Source organism: Cottoperca gobio, chromosome 8 (genome assembly GCF_900634415.1).
Source record: "Cottoperca gobio chromosome 8, fCotGob3.1, whole genome shotgun sequence".
NCBI lineage: Eukaryota > Metazoa > Chordata > Actinopteri > Perciformes > Bovichtidae > Cottoperca > Cottoperca gobio.
The window spans coordinates 3,799,411-3,816,636 of record NC_041362.1 but is presented as its reverse complement, the minus strand read 5'-3'; the positions used below and the strand labels follow the sequence as shown (position 1 = coordinate 3,816,636).

The 17,226-nt window shown below is 42.4% G+C and overlaps 1 protein-coding gene across 1 annotated transcript; it reads right to left on the bottom strand.

Moving 5' to 3' along the window:
- Positions 1–1,580: 1,580 nt before the first annotated feature.
- cavin1a (caveolae associated protein 1a) lies at positions 1,581–16,523 on the bottom strand. The gene is made up of 2 exons (XM_029436808.1): positions 15,674–16,523; positions 1,581–2,755 (listed from the first exon to the last, which is right to left on the bottom strand). The coding sequence occupies exons 1-2, from the start codon at positions 16,184–16,186 to the stop codon at positions 1,991–1,993; spliced, it is 1,278 nt and encodes a 425-aa protein (XP_029292668.1). The 5' UTR covers positions 16,187–16,523; the 3' UTR covers positions 1,581–1,990.
- Positions 16,524–17,226: the final 703 nt, after the last annotated feature.

Here is a 17,226-nt window from a genome sequence, read left to right as displayed (position 1 = left end):
GAAAGGGGACTAATATCTTACAAGTGTTTTAATGTTAGATGTGCAAAACAATGTAGATGGTTGTGTAAAAAATATCACAAAAAATATATAATTATATATAATACTATAACAATTATATTCCTATGTGAACTTACAGGCCTGTAATATTTGCTTCGTTAGAAATAGCACTAGATGCTGACATCGACTTGGAGCTTCACCAAGATATTAGTGCGAGTAAATGGTATGCACATACTCTTCACAATCACACAAACGCACACAGATACACACTTTTTCTCTGTCCTTCTCACTGTTCTCTACTCTGCTCAGTGCTCAGAGAAAGCACTCTCCTTAATTGAATTCCCCATCTTATTGATTATTTTAATGGTTCTCCATGCAACACAGAGGGCTTCTGCGTGTCTGCACCACATCAAGATCACACAGTCTCCAGGGACGAAAATGGAAGCCGTACATTCACCCCCTCCTTGTCCGTCGGCCTGTGTGCTTGCCTTTCATGATCAGAAGTGGATTGATTGAACGTTGGCTTTGCCGGTTTACTTCTGGCTCTGAATAATTACAATATAAATATTGTATCGTCCACAATCGTCTTCTCTAACTTACAAAGATGCAGTTCATTCCTTTTATAATTCAGATAAAGTACAAGAGTGTGCCTCGTCTCTGCAAAGACAATTGCGGACTAGATCTGCTCTGACATTTATTAAAGTGTCCTGCCATCCATAATAGTTGATCGTGTGCTTTCATTTTGACTGCATTTTACGATGACATTTGCATCTCCACGTGTTACGTAGTCAATAAAATGTCACCTCGCACTTCAAACCATAATTTCTTCTGCCTGCAATTACCTTTTAAAAATGTAATAGAGATGTGAAAATGTACCGTGAGGAGCTGTGACCATGGTGACAGTCGTTGTTCGTCTCCTCTGTGCAGAGATGTGCTGGGTGGTTGGTGAGTACAACATGTCCAGATGCAACAAATATAACATGGTGAGCATACATCAAAACATTACAGTAAATGATCAGGCATTGTAAAGATAAAAAAGACTACATTCTACATTTTATTGATTTGAGTATTTCATTATAATATTTAGCTGAAGTTTTGAATAAGCGACCTAGAATAGAGATATTTTGCTACATAATAGTATCACTAAAACCTCAGTGGTGGACTACTGATTCTTTCAAGGCTCCATGAACCTTCGTCACGATCAAAGTACTAAAATCAAAGCATAAGAAATGAACATACAGATTATGATTTGCAGCCCTTTTTCTTTTCCAAAAGGTCAAATTAGATTTTTTTCACAACAGTAACAGTTGCTGCTCATTGTGCTGCTAAATGTACGTTTTTAAATATTCGTATAATATTTCTAATATAATTCATTATATATTACGCTTCTATTTGCATTTGTTAATTACATTTTATTGTAACATTTGGCCAAATGGCCACGTGATTGGCAAATCAGGAGTAATGCTTTTGTTAACTCTTTATTTGAGAAGATTTTCATATTTTTGCACCTTTCCTTCTTGTTTTTCGTTTGTTTCTTGTCTTGTGCACATTACGCTACTAAAACCATCGATTAAACCATAAATCCTGCCAACGACTTCTTGTTACCACACCTGCTCAGGTGCATATCATACATTGCAAATATTAGATTATACATTACATCATCAATAGCAAAAACTATTTATACCTTTTTTTATTCTTATAGCCACTCAAATGATCAAACCAACAGCAAATAGCCCAAACATACATAACCCTAACCCTAAACCATGTTTCATAAGCTAGCTTTGCTTTTCTTATGTTTTTCTTATTTGTATGCTAAAGAGGAGAACATATGAAAGTCATCCCTGTTGGTTACAGAAAACAAAAGAGATGTCATAGATTGTGATCACGTCTAGAAAGTCCCCACGACTAATATTGTCTCCTTATGATTGGACTCCGTCCCCCTCCTCACCCTTCATTGATCTCTCGGCTCACAGCCACACAGAGCTGGGACGCTCTATTCGCTTTGGGCCTTCGTTGGGTAGTCTGGCTCCACCCTGACCAGCTGAGAGTCCTCAGTCACCTCCAACAGATCCTCCATCTCTGGGCTGTCTACTCGCACCAGCTCCCCATCCTCCACCTCCAGATGCACACCCAGCCCGTTCTCCTCTCCGCCCGGCTGGCCCTCAGCGTCGGTCTCCTCCACCATCTCCGTGTTCTGCGCCACCTCCTCCTCCCCATCTCGGATCTTCTTCACATAGAAGGTGAAGGGGGGCACGCGGTACACAGTGGTCTTGGAGCGAGCATAGACCGTGTGGTCGGGAGTGAGTGACTTTTTCGCCTTCTCTTTGGAGGTCTTCATCTTTGCCCTGCGCTCCATGTTGGGGGTCATGCGGGTCCCGAGCTTTCCCATCTTCATCTCCAGGCTGTGCTTGGTTTTCTCCATTTTGTCACGGGTTCTCTGTTTTGTCTTCTCCAGGTTCTCACGGGTTCTCTGCCTGGTCTTCTCCAAGTTCTCCTTTGTCTTTACTTTGGTCTTCTCCATTTTCTCTTTGGAGAAGGCTTTCTTTATGTTGTCCACTTGCTGCTTGGTGGTGCGTTGGAGGCGCTTGGTACGAGACTCCTCGATAATCTCCTCAATCTCCACTTCGTCTTCGGAATTGTGATTATCTGAGAGTTCCTCTTGTCCCTCACATATCTGCTCAAGGCCCTCCACGGCTTTGCCTTCAACCACGGTCTCCGCTGTCTTGGATTTGGATGTCTTCGGAGGCTTCACTTGGTCCTGAGGAAGCAAAATAGGAAGGATTAGAAAAAGACAATTAAGCCACAGAAGCATTATAATAACAAATCACAATATTTGAATCGAGTCACATTTTCAATTTGACATTTACTAGAATGTCACAACATGCTGCTACACTGATTGTATTGTATGACTCGTGTAAATTCTGGCGTTTCATTTAATATGTCATGTGGAAATTGAAAGCCAGAGAAAGTGGAGTTAATGCCCTTTGGGTGAGAAAAGAAATTGAAAAGAAGGGAATGATGCTTCACAGCCATTTACACATTGAGTGCACACATTGCAGCTGGTGTAGAGTGCCACCTAGTGGTGCCAATCATATGCCAACATTAAGTGCCAACATAGCTCCAGTCAGTTATGTTACACTTCAATTCTTAAAATAATAAGAACATAGTCTGGTGTGGTCACATGTACACCACACCCCTGACATATTTACTAAACTGTGGGGCTTAAAAGAAATGATCTACAGTCATATTGAAACTGGAGCCTGTGACTTCTAACCACACGTGTGTTTCCTGACATTTTACTATAATTTCTCTATAAATACTCAAACTCACATACTTTCAATTCCAACAGTAAAGAAACAAGATGACTGTACTCCAAAGAAAATCTATTAATTATAGATGTTCTATCATTTATGATGCTGCTTTCACTTCACAGGAAAGACATATAATCAGTCATATAATGTACAGCAGTGCAGCAGTTTCACACGATCATCTGTTCCACATACAGCAACAAATCTGCACAGGTTTGCACTTATACTTCCTACGTAGTGTTTCACACAGTGTATACACAGTTACTGCTGGAGACAGCTGCTGATCAATCAGTACAGCAGCAGTCATGTTTCCATTCTGTGTGGCAGGACTCTGTCAGTGTGGCACCAGATGTCCACACGGGGAGAAGCAGTGTTATGCTAACAATGTTAACCCCCTAACAGCATGTCTGTGGCCCAGAGGGATTAGAGGACCCACCACCATCACCATATTCCCTGACTGTGTAGATACACTCACTGTTGTTACATTGTAATGCATGTATATCATTTGTTTTTAAATAGAAGTATGAAAGTAAGTCACCAGGCCTTAATGCATGCACCATCATATGAAGTAGAGTGAGAGCAGTGAGGGTTTTATGAAGGCTCAAACATGTATTTTGTAAATATGTCATGCTCCCTTTTCTTAAATGTGTAGAAGTGTCTCTAAACAAGAGAAAAAAGAAAGCATCCTTTAGATTAATGTCTGTGTCTTCACCGTATTTTAGCATTATAGGGTTTGTCTGTGTATGTGCTCGCCGTGCAGATCACTTTGTATAGTAGCAGATGTGTGTGTAGAAGCTTTACAATCTGAATTGCACATTTGGTTCGATGTATTCGTGCTGAATTTGAGAAGAAGATATGTCTGCTACTCAGTTTAGTCCAATACAGTGGTTGTCAAGCTGAAGTGAAACCCATATGCAGCACGGCTGACCGACAGCAGAGAGCAACACATGAGGAGTCAGCCTGTCAGAGTGGGACATTAGGGAGTGTGAAGAAGTATCTCCAGACATGTCTTGGCTTGTGACGGCCAATGTCAATGTTTTCAAGCAGATTAAAGGTTTAAAAACAGTAACAAACATCTTAAGAAGGTGTGTTTTCTAGTGGTATGTTATCAGTAACTTGCAATATTTACAGTCAAATTGGATTTTAACGCTGAAATTAAACTTCTGAAAGATAAACACCTGTCAGATCATGTGATCGCCACATCTCCCTGGGCATGTTTGCCATATGATCCTATCATAAAATGGACATTGCCTCCTTATCTGGTGCCGTATATGGAGTGGGCTCGGCCGACCTGCTGTGTATAGGTTTATTTTGGGCTGGCCTTTGCCTCTCTCTGGATTCAATCTACCGCTCTCTGGCCTCCTGCCACTGCAGCGTCCTAATGACAACCCCCCCCCCCCCCCACCACCACCATACAACACCCTCCTCTCACTCATGGCAACAAATAAACACAGCGCACTGTCACCGTGGCAACCACCTGCTCATGTTGTCCCTGGTGGGTGGTGAAGAGCAAACAGCTGACATTTCTACAACAATATAGCAACATGAATGTATTGCAATTAAACTAAAATACAAACTGCACCTCCTGTGCAGAGCAGAGTGAGGCGGAGCTGCAATGATAACAAAAATGAGAGATGTTTTTGAATGCATGAGCACATAACCCGACCACAATACTAATATTCATGAGCACATAACCCTAGCACAATATCTTTCTGTAGATTTAATCAGAATGATGTAATATGACGAACAAAGCTGAATAGGACAAATGTGCAAAGTCCTGAAATGTGACCAGAACTTAACAAAGATTTAAAGATAAACCCACACACATAAAACTTATTCACAGTGAATACAATACATAAGCTGACCTCATGTGTCCCTGGTAAAAAAGATTGTGGCTAGTGGTCTAAAGTTGGGGTGTTAAGCTCACGTTTAAAAATATAGACATTCAAATGCATATGCATGAGTATTCACACTGACACGTGTGCGCCCACCCTCACACACAGAAAAGCAGACGCACATTTTTTCCATGAAGCATAACCGTGAACACTTTTTACAAGATGGTCTGATGCCTGAACAGGAAGTTTCTGCAGCCAATGGAAAACAGCGGTGAACGGCATGCTGGGAACAGCTGGGGTCATACGGAACAGGGGAACTGCAACATGATCCAGGACCTCACGAAAGCTACCGTACAGTATGTGCAACTCAGTCAAGACCATCACTGCCCAACGTGCTCATGTTTTTATTTGAAAACCCTAAAATTGATTGATTGCACGCTATATAAAGCCAAGGATTTTCATACGCTTCTTATTTTAAGACCTTGTTTCAGGCATCGAACCAAAACCCATCGAGACGAGGGAACCAGACGTGCTAGGGTCCTGCAGCACTCAGTCCAGATCTACTACAGTTAATCATAGTCAGATTCTTTAATTGTTTCAATCAATTAGACTTCTGAGGCTCGTGGGAACCCATAGGAAAAAACACAGCATGTTGGAACATTTTGTTATTTACATTCTTAAAACTTGACTCAGCCCACTGCGTCTGTGGATATGGAGATATCAGCAAACCCTGTTTGGGTTTCCCTGCCTGATTGCAAAGCAGGAGACGGGGTGGTCGGTCCATTAGCGTCCCTGCGTTACCTTCCTCTCTCCTCCCACTTAACATCGATGGAAATGTCGGCACTGTGTGTGTGTGTGTGTGTGTGTGTGTGTGTGTTCACTGACAGCTGCCAGGGGGATGGTGACTGAGTGTGTGTGCTCTCCTCAATGAGAAGGAGGTCTGTTGCTAATGTTTCTTTCCTCCAAGAGTGGCTTGAATCATACCTCATGGAAAAGTTGACTAGGAAGAACGGGAGCTTTCTCTGAGTGCGTGTCTGTTCGAGTGTTTGATTTGCTCGTACAGGGCCAAACAACCGTCTGAGCTGTTTCTCAGAAGGAGGCACGACACAGGAGATGTAATTACAAAAGTCCCAGGAGACTGAGGGAAAAGATTTAGGTAAACAGCTAAGACAAGGAAAGAGAAGTGGGACAGCAGGTCCAAGAGGATCTGAGGGAGATCTGCAGGTTAAGATTAGACCTTTAATCATGAAACTAAATATTGAATCTAAGGTGTTCATGTAACAACAGCAAAGCTTTTTCGTTTTCTAAACAATGTCAGCGAAATGTTTTCTGTCTGACTCACACGGGGGCTCGGGGATCATTTAACGACGGACTGTTACCATGGACGACAGAGCAAACAGTGTTCAATCAGCAGCACGCAGAGACCGCAGCAGCGCTGACTGAAGCTGCAGGCTTCTGCTTTACTCCTTCTCCGTCTCTCTATCTGCTATTGCAAGACCTACACTAATCCACCAGGCCAAATATTCCTCTTAAATATGTTTTCCCCCACAATGATTAGTAGCATTAATAAAGTAATGGCTGTGTCATATTTAAACGACTATCAGAAGCCAGATTGAGTGTAAAAAGCAATAAAAAATGTAATCCATGCTTTCAATTGTAAGGTTTGTTACGTGCAATTATTTAAATTAGATATTAGAAATTAAATTAGAATTTATTAAAATGAATAAAATAATCTAAATTTGCATTAAGATAAGGATCTGTTGTGTTTTAATTCTTTATTGTATTTAAAATATATACATTTATTATATTTTTATCATCTTAAATAAATATTCTGTATTTATTACAATAACATTGATTGCTTATGTGTATCTGTTTTAAATAGTAAGGTTTCTTCATGAGCTCAAGGTAACACGAGGTGAGTAACTGATATAGCACTGGTCACTTTGGGATGTGAGGTATTCCTTTAACATTTGCGATCCTGATTCACCTACATACATGCAGACATTCAGCAACCCGCTCGCTTATAGACAAACACACACGCCGTTCCCTTTGGGACACGATGAAAGGCCTCTCCGGTGAGTCATCGGCGCAGCTGTCGGATCCTGTCCAGTCCTCGCAGCTATGCACTTAGCTATCACAATGAGTGATATTACTGACCCGTGTACCACTCCAGGATGGGAGGAGGCCAAACGAGAGACTGGCGTTAAACAGAGGTGGAGCTTTGTGTGTAAGAGCCCTGGATCGCCGTGCTTTGATCCCTAAAGAGTGCTCGGGGCTTAAAATAAGGACACTAATGTACTCTGGTCATTAATATTGATGCACTTTCCTAAATAAGGCTCAAACAATTCACAGAGGACCGGTCCCGCCGCCTGCAGCCTCAGGCATTTTGTGGTGACTCTTATGACGGAGGGCACAATGCAAATTCTGTTTCGTGAAGATCTCTTATCCCTTTTAGATCATCCCACACCGATAGTGCCATGTTTAGGCGTCCTGTGGGTAATGGAAGTTTAAGCAACCAGTCCCACTCTGTCTATAGACAAGAGAGGGCTCTGTCTAACCACGTAGCCAACATGGCGATGTCATGTTACAGTGCACACCACAGGAAGGGAGTTCCTTGGGTTTTCTGTCACAGTGATTTGTGATTTCACACACACAAGGACCTAAAGAGGGAAGCCCTCTTCCACAGCTAAGCCTTCCCACATCCACGACTCTGAGACCACTGGAATCCCCGGGTTGATGTACTTTTCCATTTACGTGTGTAAACTTGGCAGCTACAGTGCTGGAATTTATTATATAACATGCTTTCTCTGTAATAATTGACACTAAAGGGTTAAAACAGCCAAATGTAACAACTTTCCATTCATGTGCTTTGAAGATTTGAACTAGTTTAGGCAATGAGCATGCAGAATATTTCAATCTTTTACTTAAAAAGAAAGAAGGCGTTGCAATTATTCACTATTCATATGACAATTTAACAGGATAGGGTGACATGTGGATTAAGTGAGCGCATGAATAAGCTGCCAGCATGACTACAGTGCTGGGCCGAGCTATAGGAAACTACTGAAATCAGGCCGAGATAATGATTAAAGGCCAATAACTGCAGGAAAATAACAGGAAGGAAGGCAACCAGCCAATCCCCCACAATGCTTTGCTTTGTTCTAAATTGAGCTGCTGTCTGTGTGACACTGAGAAATGCCACTGGAACATTATAGACGGAAAAGCTGACAGGCCGTACAGCTTTAGTCAATCAGGTGTGCACCTTTATTTATTGGTCTTAACTTGAAGCTTTTGTGAATCCTATAAACACAACTGTGCATTTGAATAAAGTAAAAAAGGAGAATACTTCTGTGTCTCACCTTCAAAGTTTGCCTCTCACAATGATAATATATTCTAAGCACTATTTCTTTTAATTATTTATAGATTAATAATCCTAAACATCCATGTGCGTGCTGAACCTAATCCCAAGGGTACCAACAACCTGGCACGCTCTCAGTGAAGGCCTATAACTCACAAACCAGTGACAAGAACAGCGAGCAGGGAAAGATACCAGCGTAGTAACCCTGACTGTTGCGCTCAGTACTGAAGGTTTGAACATGCCAGACTTTCACACGCAGCATCTTACGTTACAGCGATAACAGATACTTATATCAATAGTGAATGTATGGATGCTGCTTTAAGAGCAACCTTTTGAAATGACTGAAATAGAAAGAAAAGTGTCAGAAGGACGTCTGCAGTGCTACCTATATTCATAGTTTCATTTGTATTTGCAGAAATGTTGAGTTATGCACCAGTGTGTGGAAGATATATTAAATCATTGACAAAATACAGTAAATCAACCGGTTAGTGCTGCTTATTGCTAAATTCAGAGCCACTCAATGAAACGAGACACTCCATTGCATCGCTGCTGGTGTATTTATAATCAACAGCAACATCGCGCTTCCCTTTCATATAGCAACTCAGATCATTTGGCCAACGCTTTATTTTGCCTGTGTCCTTGTAGGTGAAGGGTGTGCCTACACATCTTGGAATAAACAGCACGGAGGGTATCAGCAGCTTCCATCGAGTTGTGCTCTGAGGACACATTTCTGTTGGCCAGCCAGAGGAGCGAGGAGCGACCTGATTGGTCTCCTCGCTGCTGAACGCTGTCTGCTGCCGTGAGATGGGGATGTGTTGTGAGACAGGAAGACAGCCGGGGCCTGAGATCAGATCAGAGTCCTCTGGTGGAACCAAACAGCTCACAAACACATCTGGACTTATTTAAACTGTAAGGTGCTGCACACATGTATGCACACGTGTACGCACTATCACAGAGATGGATTGAAAAGGCGTTTTTTGGGGCGTTTTAAAGCGAAAATAAGCTGATGTCCTTAAATAACTCAACACGTATGTTGGAGTAGCAGAGATCGTCTTTCTGCTGCACCAACAGTGCGTACTAATTACAGGAGAACAGGAAGGCTGCAGTAACACTATCAGCACATGCACCTCCTATATCTCTATCTGCTGCTGTGCACTAAGAGAGCGAATGATCCACACGTTTTTCTACTTATTACGACATGCAACTTATCGTTTTAACATAAACTGTTTGACGTTATAACGTGATCTACCGTGAAATGCACGGGGTTTTTACAGAGGGACGAATGAGTCCGACCCTCTGGGGGTATCATCTTCGCTGCTGTATCACAACACCCCTCCTCATGAATCTTTACATGTCAGCTTGAAAATCTTTACATACGCAAAGAAAACAGAAAACAAGGTGAACAATAGCAGAGGATGCTAAGAAGAAAAGGTTTTATAAAGCAAGGACAATGTTTTGTTTTGTTCTTGCTGAAGGTTGAACTCGCTTGTTCCCTGTGGCGTACAAAATGTGTGTGTGTGTGTGTGTGTGTGTGTGTGTGTGTGTGTGTGTGTGTGTGTGTGTTTCCAGATTTGGCCAAACATGGCAAGAGAAACAGCTTTGGCTTTAAGATATTGTTGGAGGAAGAGATAAGCAAAGAAAATACAAGCTTGACTTTAAGGAACAGTGAGACACTTATTTCTGGTCAAGAGTCGGATGAGAATACCTCTCACATCTGAGCGGAGCATGCTTCAGCTCTGAGCTCAACACTTGTATATCTTGTTGTTTAATCCTTATGAAAACATCTCTTGCCTCGGAGACTCGCGGTGGCAACAAGACTCCAATATCCAGCAACGAGACATTCTTCAGATTAAACAAACTGTTCGTAACGTGTTAGTTAGAAGTTAATTGAGGTTATTTTTGAGGTGCTGCTTTGTTACTTTTGCGCAGAGCCAGGCTCTCTGTTTCCTGTTGTTGTGCTAATAAGCTAACAGGCTGTACTGTAGCTGAACGTAAAGACACGAGAGAGGTATCATCTCAGCTAACTCTGCAACAAAGTGAATACAAATCTAATCCTTGAACCAAATGTAGAAGACCTTCTTGTTTAGATCTTAGCGATCCGTGTCTTCAGAGCTGAACTCACACTGAGGCTTTACTGTCGCGTTAGCGTTAGAAATCATTGCTGGTATTCAAGTTCAATTCATTCTGCGGTTTTCTTTTTTGATAATAGTACATACTGTATAATCATGTACTCTGTAGTCTTGTTATTAACTATTGGACAACTTTCTACATGCAGAGGCTCACATGCTATCAAGCCCTGGATCTTCAAACGGGCTCGACGTGGTAGCTGACATGCAATAGTGAAATGTGGAGCCTGCCAAATATCTTTCCACGAGCCCGAGGAAGAAGAGGGCAGCAGGAGAGGAGCACAGAGGGGAGAGAGTGAACAGAACAACATAGCGTCCAAGTGCTGTAGCAAATACTGAATGAGCTGTGCCCTTGGTTCTGGATTAGACATCTGAGTTGGAGTAGACGGAGCTGAGTGAAGTTGATAGTGGGAGATAAACTGAGAAGGAGGGAGGAGAACAAGTGGGCATGTTGGCAGGAGAGGAAGAGAGATGCCAACGGGGTGAATCACAGCTCCAACTTAGTGCTGCTGCTCGAGTGCTTTTTGGTTGGTTTCTCGTGCCTTCAAGGGTTTGGCTAAGTGATTCACAGCTGCCCCCCCCCCCCTCTAATAATGATATGAGATCATTTATGCCTGAAAACAAAGTTTCGCTAGTGGCCAAAAGAAACTTGGCTGGATTAGTGTGTCTGGAGTAATTGGAATAGAGTTGTCGCATTCTCTGGGCAGGATTTAAAGCTATTAAAGACAAGTGGGCTGGGGCTTGTTGGCCGCGATGTGAGCTCTGTGAGGTTGAATAAGTAGACGGTAACTGAGAAGTCTTACATCTCCATGATAGAGCTGATCACATGGCTATCACTGTCCCTGAGCCGCAGCCAACCACACCCTCATTCCAGACGCACATCAGTACTGTCTCACACTCACATACACTATCACATTACACGAACTGGATAACATCCATGGAATTACATAGAAAATGCATAAAATGCAACTCAAACGAGCCGCACAACTTTAATTTGTTGTTTCCAGTTGTATACATCAAAGTGTGTTTGTAGGTCTTGGGAAGCACAACTGCATTTGAGAAACCTTTTGTGGCCGCACACGAGAAACCTGGTGAATTGCCTCAGGTGATGTCACTTGAGTCGGCGTTGGTTGAGAGATAAGATTAAAAAGATTAATCTGGGAGTTAGACAGAAGTGAGGTTTGTTGAAGTTGGGTAGGAAGCTCCAGAAGCTCCAGTGGCTGCTACTCACGGAACACACGGAACACACGGAACAATACACTCTGTGGTCGTGTTGCATTGTGGGAAATGTAGGCGCCAGGTTTGCAGTCTCGTCCAATGTATTTTTTAAGAGAGCAACTTCTTTAGTTGCTGGACATTTATGTGTCGGGTCTGTCTGAGATGGAGGCTCAGCTATTGGCTATTCTCAAATGAGTTTGGGACGCAGTAAAGCCACTATCGACACGGGGGCGCACCCTATTTGTTTCCCTGGTGCATTAGCAAGTTCATTTGAGCTGTTCCATAGAGTTGCATTATGGTGCGTTCAAGCTACATTCAGTAAAAATGACTATTGGTAGATGTTATTTAGCGTTATCATGACGTGTTCAAATATAATATTGTGAAATGTAGTTTTTGCTGTGAAACTTTATTAAATAAAGTTGTTTGAAGGAGATGTTTTCACAGCAATATAAAATAGATATTAGGGGAAAGAGGACCTGTTGTAACTTCCTAACAAAGAACTATATACAAACGCTAATAAAGGAGTGTATGTTGAAGGACATGGGATTCATTTAGTTTGGTTTTTAAGCGTGGTATCAAGCTGGTATTGAGAATTATAGGATTTCCCTGCTTTTCGTGTCGACTTCTAGCGAGGTTAAAATCCCTAATCACCACTATGGGAGCAGTCTGGTGTCACCTACCACAGAGAGCTGAGATTATGACCATCACTGAAACTATTCTAATAATTGAATGTGTCATGTGTGTAACAGAAGCTAAGGCCTTTAGCTGTTCTTCAAAAAGACACTCGTAACTTCCTTATTGCTTGAATATGGAACAGAAACAGAAAGGAAGGCCTCGAGAGGAACATTTTTAACATTTTATTAAAACCATCATGAGGTCAAGCCACAATATGATCTATATTTTACTATCCATGACAGCTTGGGGCTATGTTTATTAGAAAACACCACCACTAACAGTAAATTAGTCCTGCGTGGCTGAACTAATTTAGTCAAATGACGGGCGATATGAGACTAACGGGAAACAATGTAATACACTTTGACTCATTTAGAAATGAAAAGACAATTGGTCTATAAAAGTCAGCAGTCAGAGGTTGTGTGTGTATGAAAGCAGGCTCCACTTAATCACTGACCATTTGTGAAGCACAGAGCTTTGATGACAGGCAGGATGTGCCATGTGCAGCAGGAAGACCCTCAGCTGCTGCCCGGACACTTGCACTAAGAGGGTTTGTTATTTTAAAACTCCAGAAAGATGCCACCTAATGAGGAAGGAAATGTGCAACAGTGGTCCCTAATATAGGCTCCGTTCAGACATGAGTCTTTTGTGATCCAATCACAAGTGGACAGCTCTAAGTACGTCCGTTCACACCTAGTCATTAGAATGCATCTCCGCACGCATCTCGCAAATTATGAGCGATGCGTTAACGGCTTGCCAAACGACAACGATCATCGGAAACTGTCCTAAAAATGTTAAACTCTCCAAATTGAAGCTTAAAATTACACCTTTACTGCAGCATTACATATTTATACACCAAGATCTGTTAAAAACATTGCGGAGAGGTGGAATGTAACTAATTAAATTATATTTCACAAACTACAGTTTGGAGGAAAATATCGTTCTTTTCACTCCACGACATATTTATATGACAGATTTAGTTACTTTGCAGATAATGAATTATGATACATATTATACATTAAGCTATAAAGTAGTTAAAAGTACCTTTACCAGCTACAACATTAGTGATGTCATCAATAATTGTAATCCAATAATATAATATATTCTAAATAATGAGTACTTTTCGTTTGGGTACTTTTGAATGCAGGACTTTCCACCAGAGTACTTTTATTTAAGTCAAAGATCTGATAGGTTGCTGATATGCACATTTGGTAAACAAGTCTTCATCACCACGCCCTGCTGTTGCCGGGGGATCCTGCGTGTCGCCATCATTGCCGGTTTAATTATAAAGCATCACTGTCAAAGTCTTTCAGGGCTAAAAATCCTGAAGTATGTGTCTATTATCAGAGTGCAGAGACAGAGTGACAGGAGATACTATAACAGCACCTGCGCTTAAAGCTGTGTTCAGTTTAACAAAGCAGAATATAACAGCAAAGGTAACGCTGTGAACACTTGTCTTTCTCAAACACTATCCTCACTTGACATTGACACTGTGAGTGAAAGGCAACACTGCTGAGGAATGGCCACATACACACGCACACACACACACGTTGATATTACTTTACTTGTGTGGACACTAGTCTACTTTACTGCCAAGGACGTTTGCCGGAAACCTCAACCTTAACCTCCACATGCCCAACCCTAACTCTAATCCCATCCTAACACATTAACACACAAACAGTGATGGTGGAAAGTAGTGAAAGCTGACTGAGAGCCAGTGTTGATTTACAGCGCTGCCAATAAGTGAACAGGCTATACGTCTGTTAATTAAACTGGACACTGGCAATAAATAGATCGCCGTGTGAGCTCAAAACAGCTACTGCAACATGGAAGCTACAGCTCCTACACCCGCTTTAGACAGCTATAAGAGCACTTTAGATAACACCAAGAGGAAACGACTTTTAAAAATAGTGCAAGCTCTTGAAACGATCTGCAAACCGACTCACGTACAGTGTCCAACACTGACAATTGCACACAGACGTGCAGTTGAAAGAGCTTGCAGTACAGGCGGTGTCACAAACCGCGGGGGGCACCTGCTTTGCAGAGTAATTTATTAAAGACTAGTGTCTATGATTGGATTTCTGCTACATACCAATAGTGTAACCTGCTCCCATAGTGGACATCCCAGGAGGGGGAGGTGAAATGTTTGCCTGCCAATACAGATCCTGAAGTAAGCTCTCCTCACGAGAGGTTTGCAGCTCTCTGATTTACTGTTACTAATGTTTTTGAGGAAATTCTTCTCCCTTTTCTTGATGGCAAATTGTCGAGGTCATGAGGAAAATTGCTCACCTGGTCTCAAATGCACAACAGGAGTCAACCACACTCACTCCTTTATATATCTTATTTCTATATATCCAACATAATTATGGTCCCGAAATACATTTGACCCAACACTCACACTTGTGTTCTCAGGTATTAAAGTGCAGGTTTGTGAGCCATGAACACTTCTGAGAAATCTTTATAATAAAACTACAACTTCATCTTACATGGCAGCGCTCTGCCAACCATCTGCTCTCTGAGGTGGGGCGTTGGTTCTGTCTCAAGTAGCCCTCCATGCCAGTGTTTATAGGCCTTTTTAAGTCTTTAAATAGTTTCATATAGTAATCATGAAGTCCTGTAGTGGGTGAGGTCACAACCTGACCTCATTTTCCATGGAAGCTACTAGTATTCCCTTCATAGGTGAAGGAATCCACCTCTCACCTGTCACTGAACACAACCCATACAACAGATCCTTTATAGTGCACATCAGTGTCTGGTTCTTCCTAAACATTCATTTAAGTTTCAGGAAAAAGTGATTCAGACATTTATGTCATGGAAACCACGCAGCCGAAGCTTTAGCCAGCGTCCCCCTATCCTGAGAAACTACAGAACATTTCCACTAACACGGGTCAAGTCCAGCCACGGTGTGAATCTCACTCTCTGCGCCGAGATGATGTCAAAATGCTTTTCAGGTGCATTTCACACTCCCGTCCCAACTTTCCTGTGCGGTTTGGGGAATGCAACGCACCCCTTTAACATGTACTGTGAGTGTAACTTCAACAGCCACATGTAAAGCATTACCAGAACATTCTCAAACCAACATTGTTTGCTATGAGTCCACCCTGTGATGGAAATAGTAAGAGAACAAGCTCACACACACACACACACACACACAGTATTCACCTGGTAGATGAGGACTTTGAAGTTGCGTCTCTTGAGCAGCTCGCTCTCGTTGCTCTCCAGCTTCTTGATCTGGCCTGCCTGCTTCTCCAGGTTGCTGCGCACCGACTTGACGTTGACGCTGACCTTGCGTACCTTATCCAGCATTTTGTTGACAGTGTTGGCTGTCCCGACGTGGTTCTTGGACAACTTAGCCAGTTCCCCTTGGATGGTTGAAACTGACTTCTCCATGGATCCCTGCCGGGCCTCGAGCCCATTCTGGGTCTGCTGGATCTGGTCTACCACCCCAATAATCTTGTCGAGCAGAGACAGGACCATGACCCCGTTCATCTGCGCTTCACTCTTGCCTCCAGGGCCGGTGGCCAGCACCAGGTCCACCTCCGCAGCAGGGTCATCATCTTCTACGGCCGGCTCTGTGGCAGCACTCACCAGAGCTACTTCGTCATCATCATCATAAGACAATTCTACGAGAGCTGCGTGCTCCTTTTTGACACCTGTATCGGCCATGGCTGTCATCTCTGAATACAAACCGCCTGCACACTCACTACAGATAAAAATACACTACTGAAAAACAACCTGCAGGAGCCACGCTGCACAGAACTCAGTCCCTAATCCTTTCTTCTTCTTCTTCTTCTTCTTCTTCTTCTTCTTCTTCTTTTGTCAGACAACTTTCTCAAACACTTGTTTGCCTCTTCCTCGTCTACTTTCTGCTTTAACTTTCTCTTCACCCTCAGTCTCTGTCTCTCTCTGCCTCTGCTCTGCGATGCCAGCCAGCCAAGGGGAGTTGGGCCTCTCACAGCTGAGGCATGTATGCCCTGACTCAAATGCCTCTGCTCCCTGTGAAACCACCCAGTCAAAGTTTTCCCTTCTTACACCCGCCCCCCGCCCCCCGGCTCCCCCTGCTGCCTGGGCTCCACCCTATCTGTCCCCAAGCACAGGGCAGCATATCTCCACCAGACTCCACCTCTTATGGTGACTCCCTCTGAAATGTGACAATTAAAAGTTCACACTGTCTGAAATTGTGCTTAATCTTTGTCATATCAATAGAAGCTACTGTTAATGTGCTGCAAATCTAGAGCAATAGGATACAACACAAGTGAATAATTACCGTTATGATTATTATTTCTTGAAGTAGTTGTCAGGCAGACCTTGAAGTTACCTTGGATTATCTGGAATATCATCCATAACAATCACTTTTATTTTGACGGTTTAATCACGACTGTTCACCGCCCTCTAGTGGTCACACGTGGGAACCGCAACCCTTGAGTGTGCTTAAACTAAACGATGGAGATAAAATGAAGATATATGTTAGTACCTACATTGAAACGTTTGATAATGAAATAAGACAAGGTATAATGTCACATCGTTAGAGTCCATTCCTAAAAATAAAGGCAACATAAAGAGAAAATCAGTACAATGGTGGCAAATGTAAAGTAGCAGTGAGAAATAGAAATAAAGCTTTTAAACTAATGAAAAGAACACATCACTTCCTGTATATAGGTCAGTAGAAACAAGCTCAAAAATATACAGTAAAATAATAATTGATGACCACACGA

Coding starts and splice junctions, on each gene's coding strand:
- cavin1a (XM_029436808.1), bottom strand. CDS start 16,186: ATGACAGCCATGGCCGATACAGGTGTCAAAAAGGAGCACGCAGCTCTC. Junction 2,756..15,673: donor TCAAAGTCCTCATCTACCAG/GTGAATACTGTG, acceptor TTGCTTCCTCAG/GACCAAGTGAAGCCTCCGAA.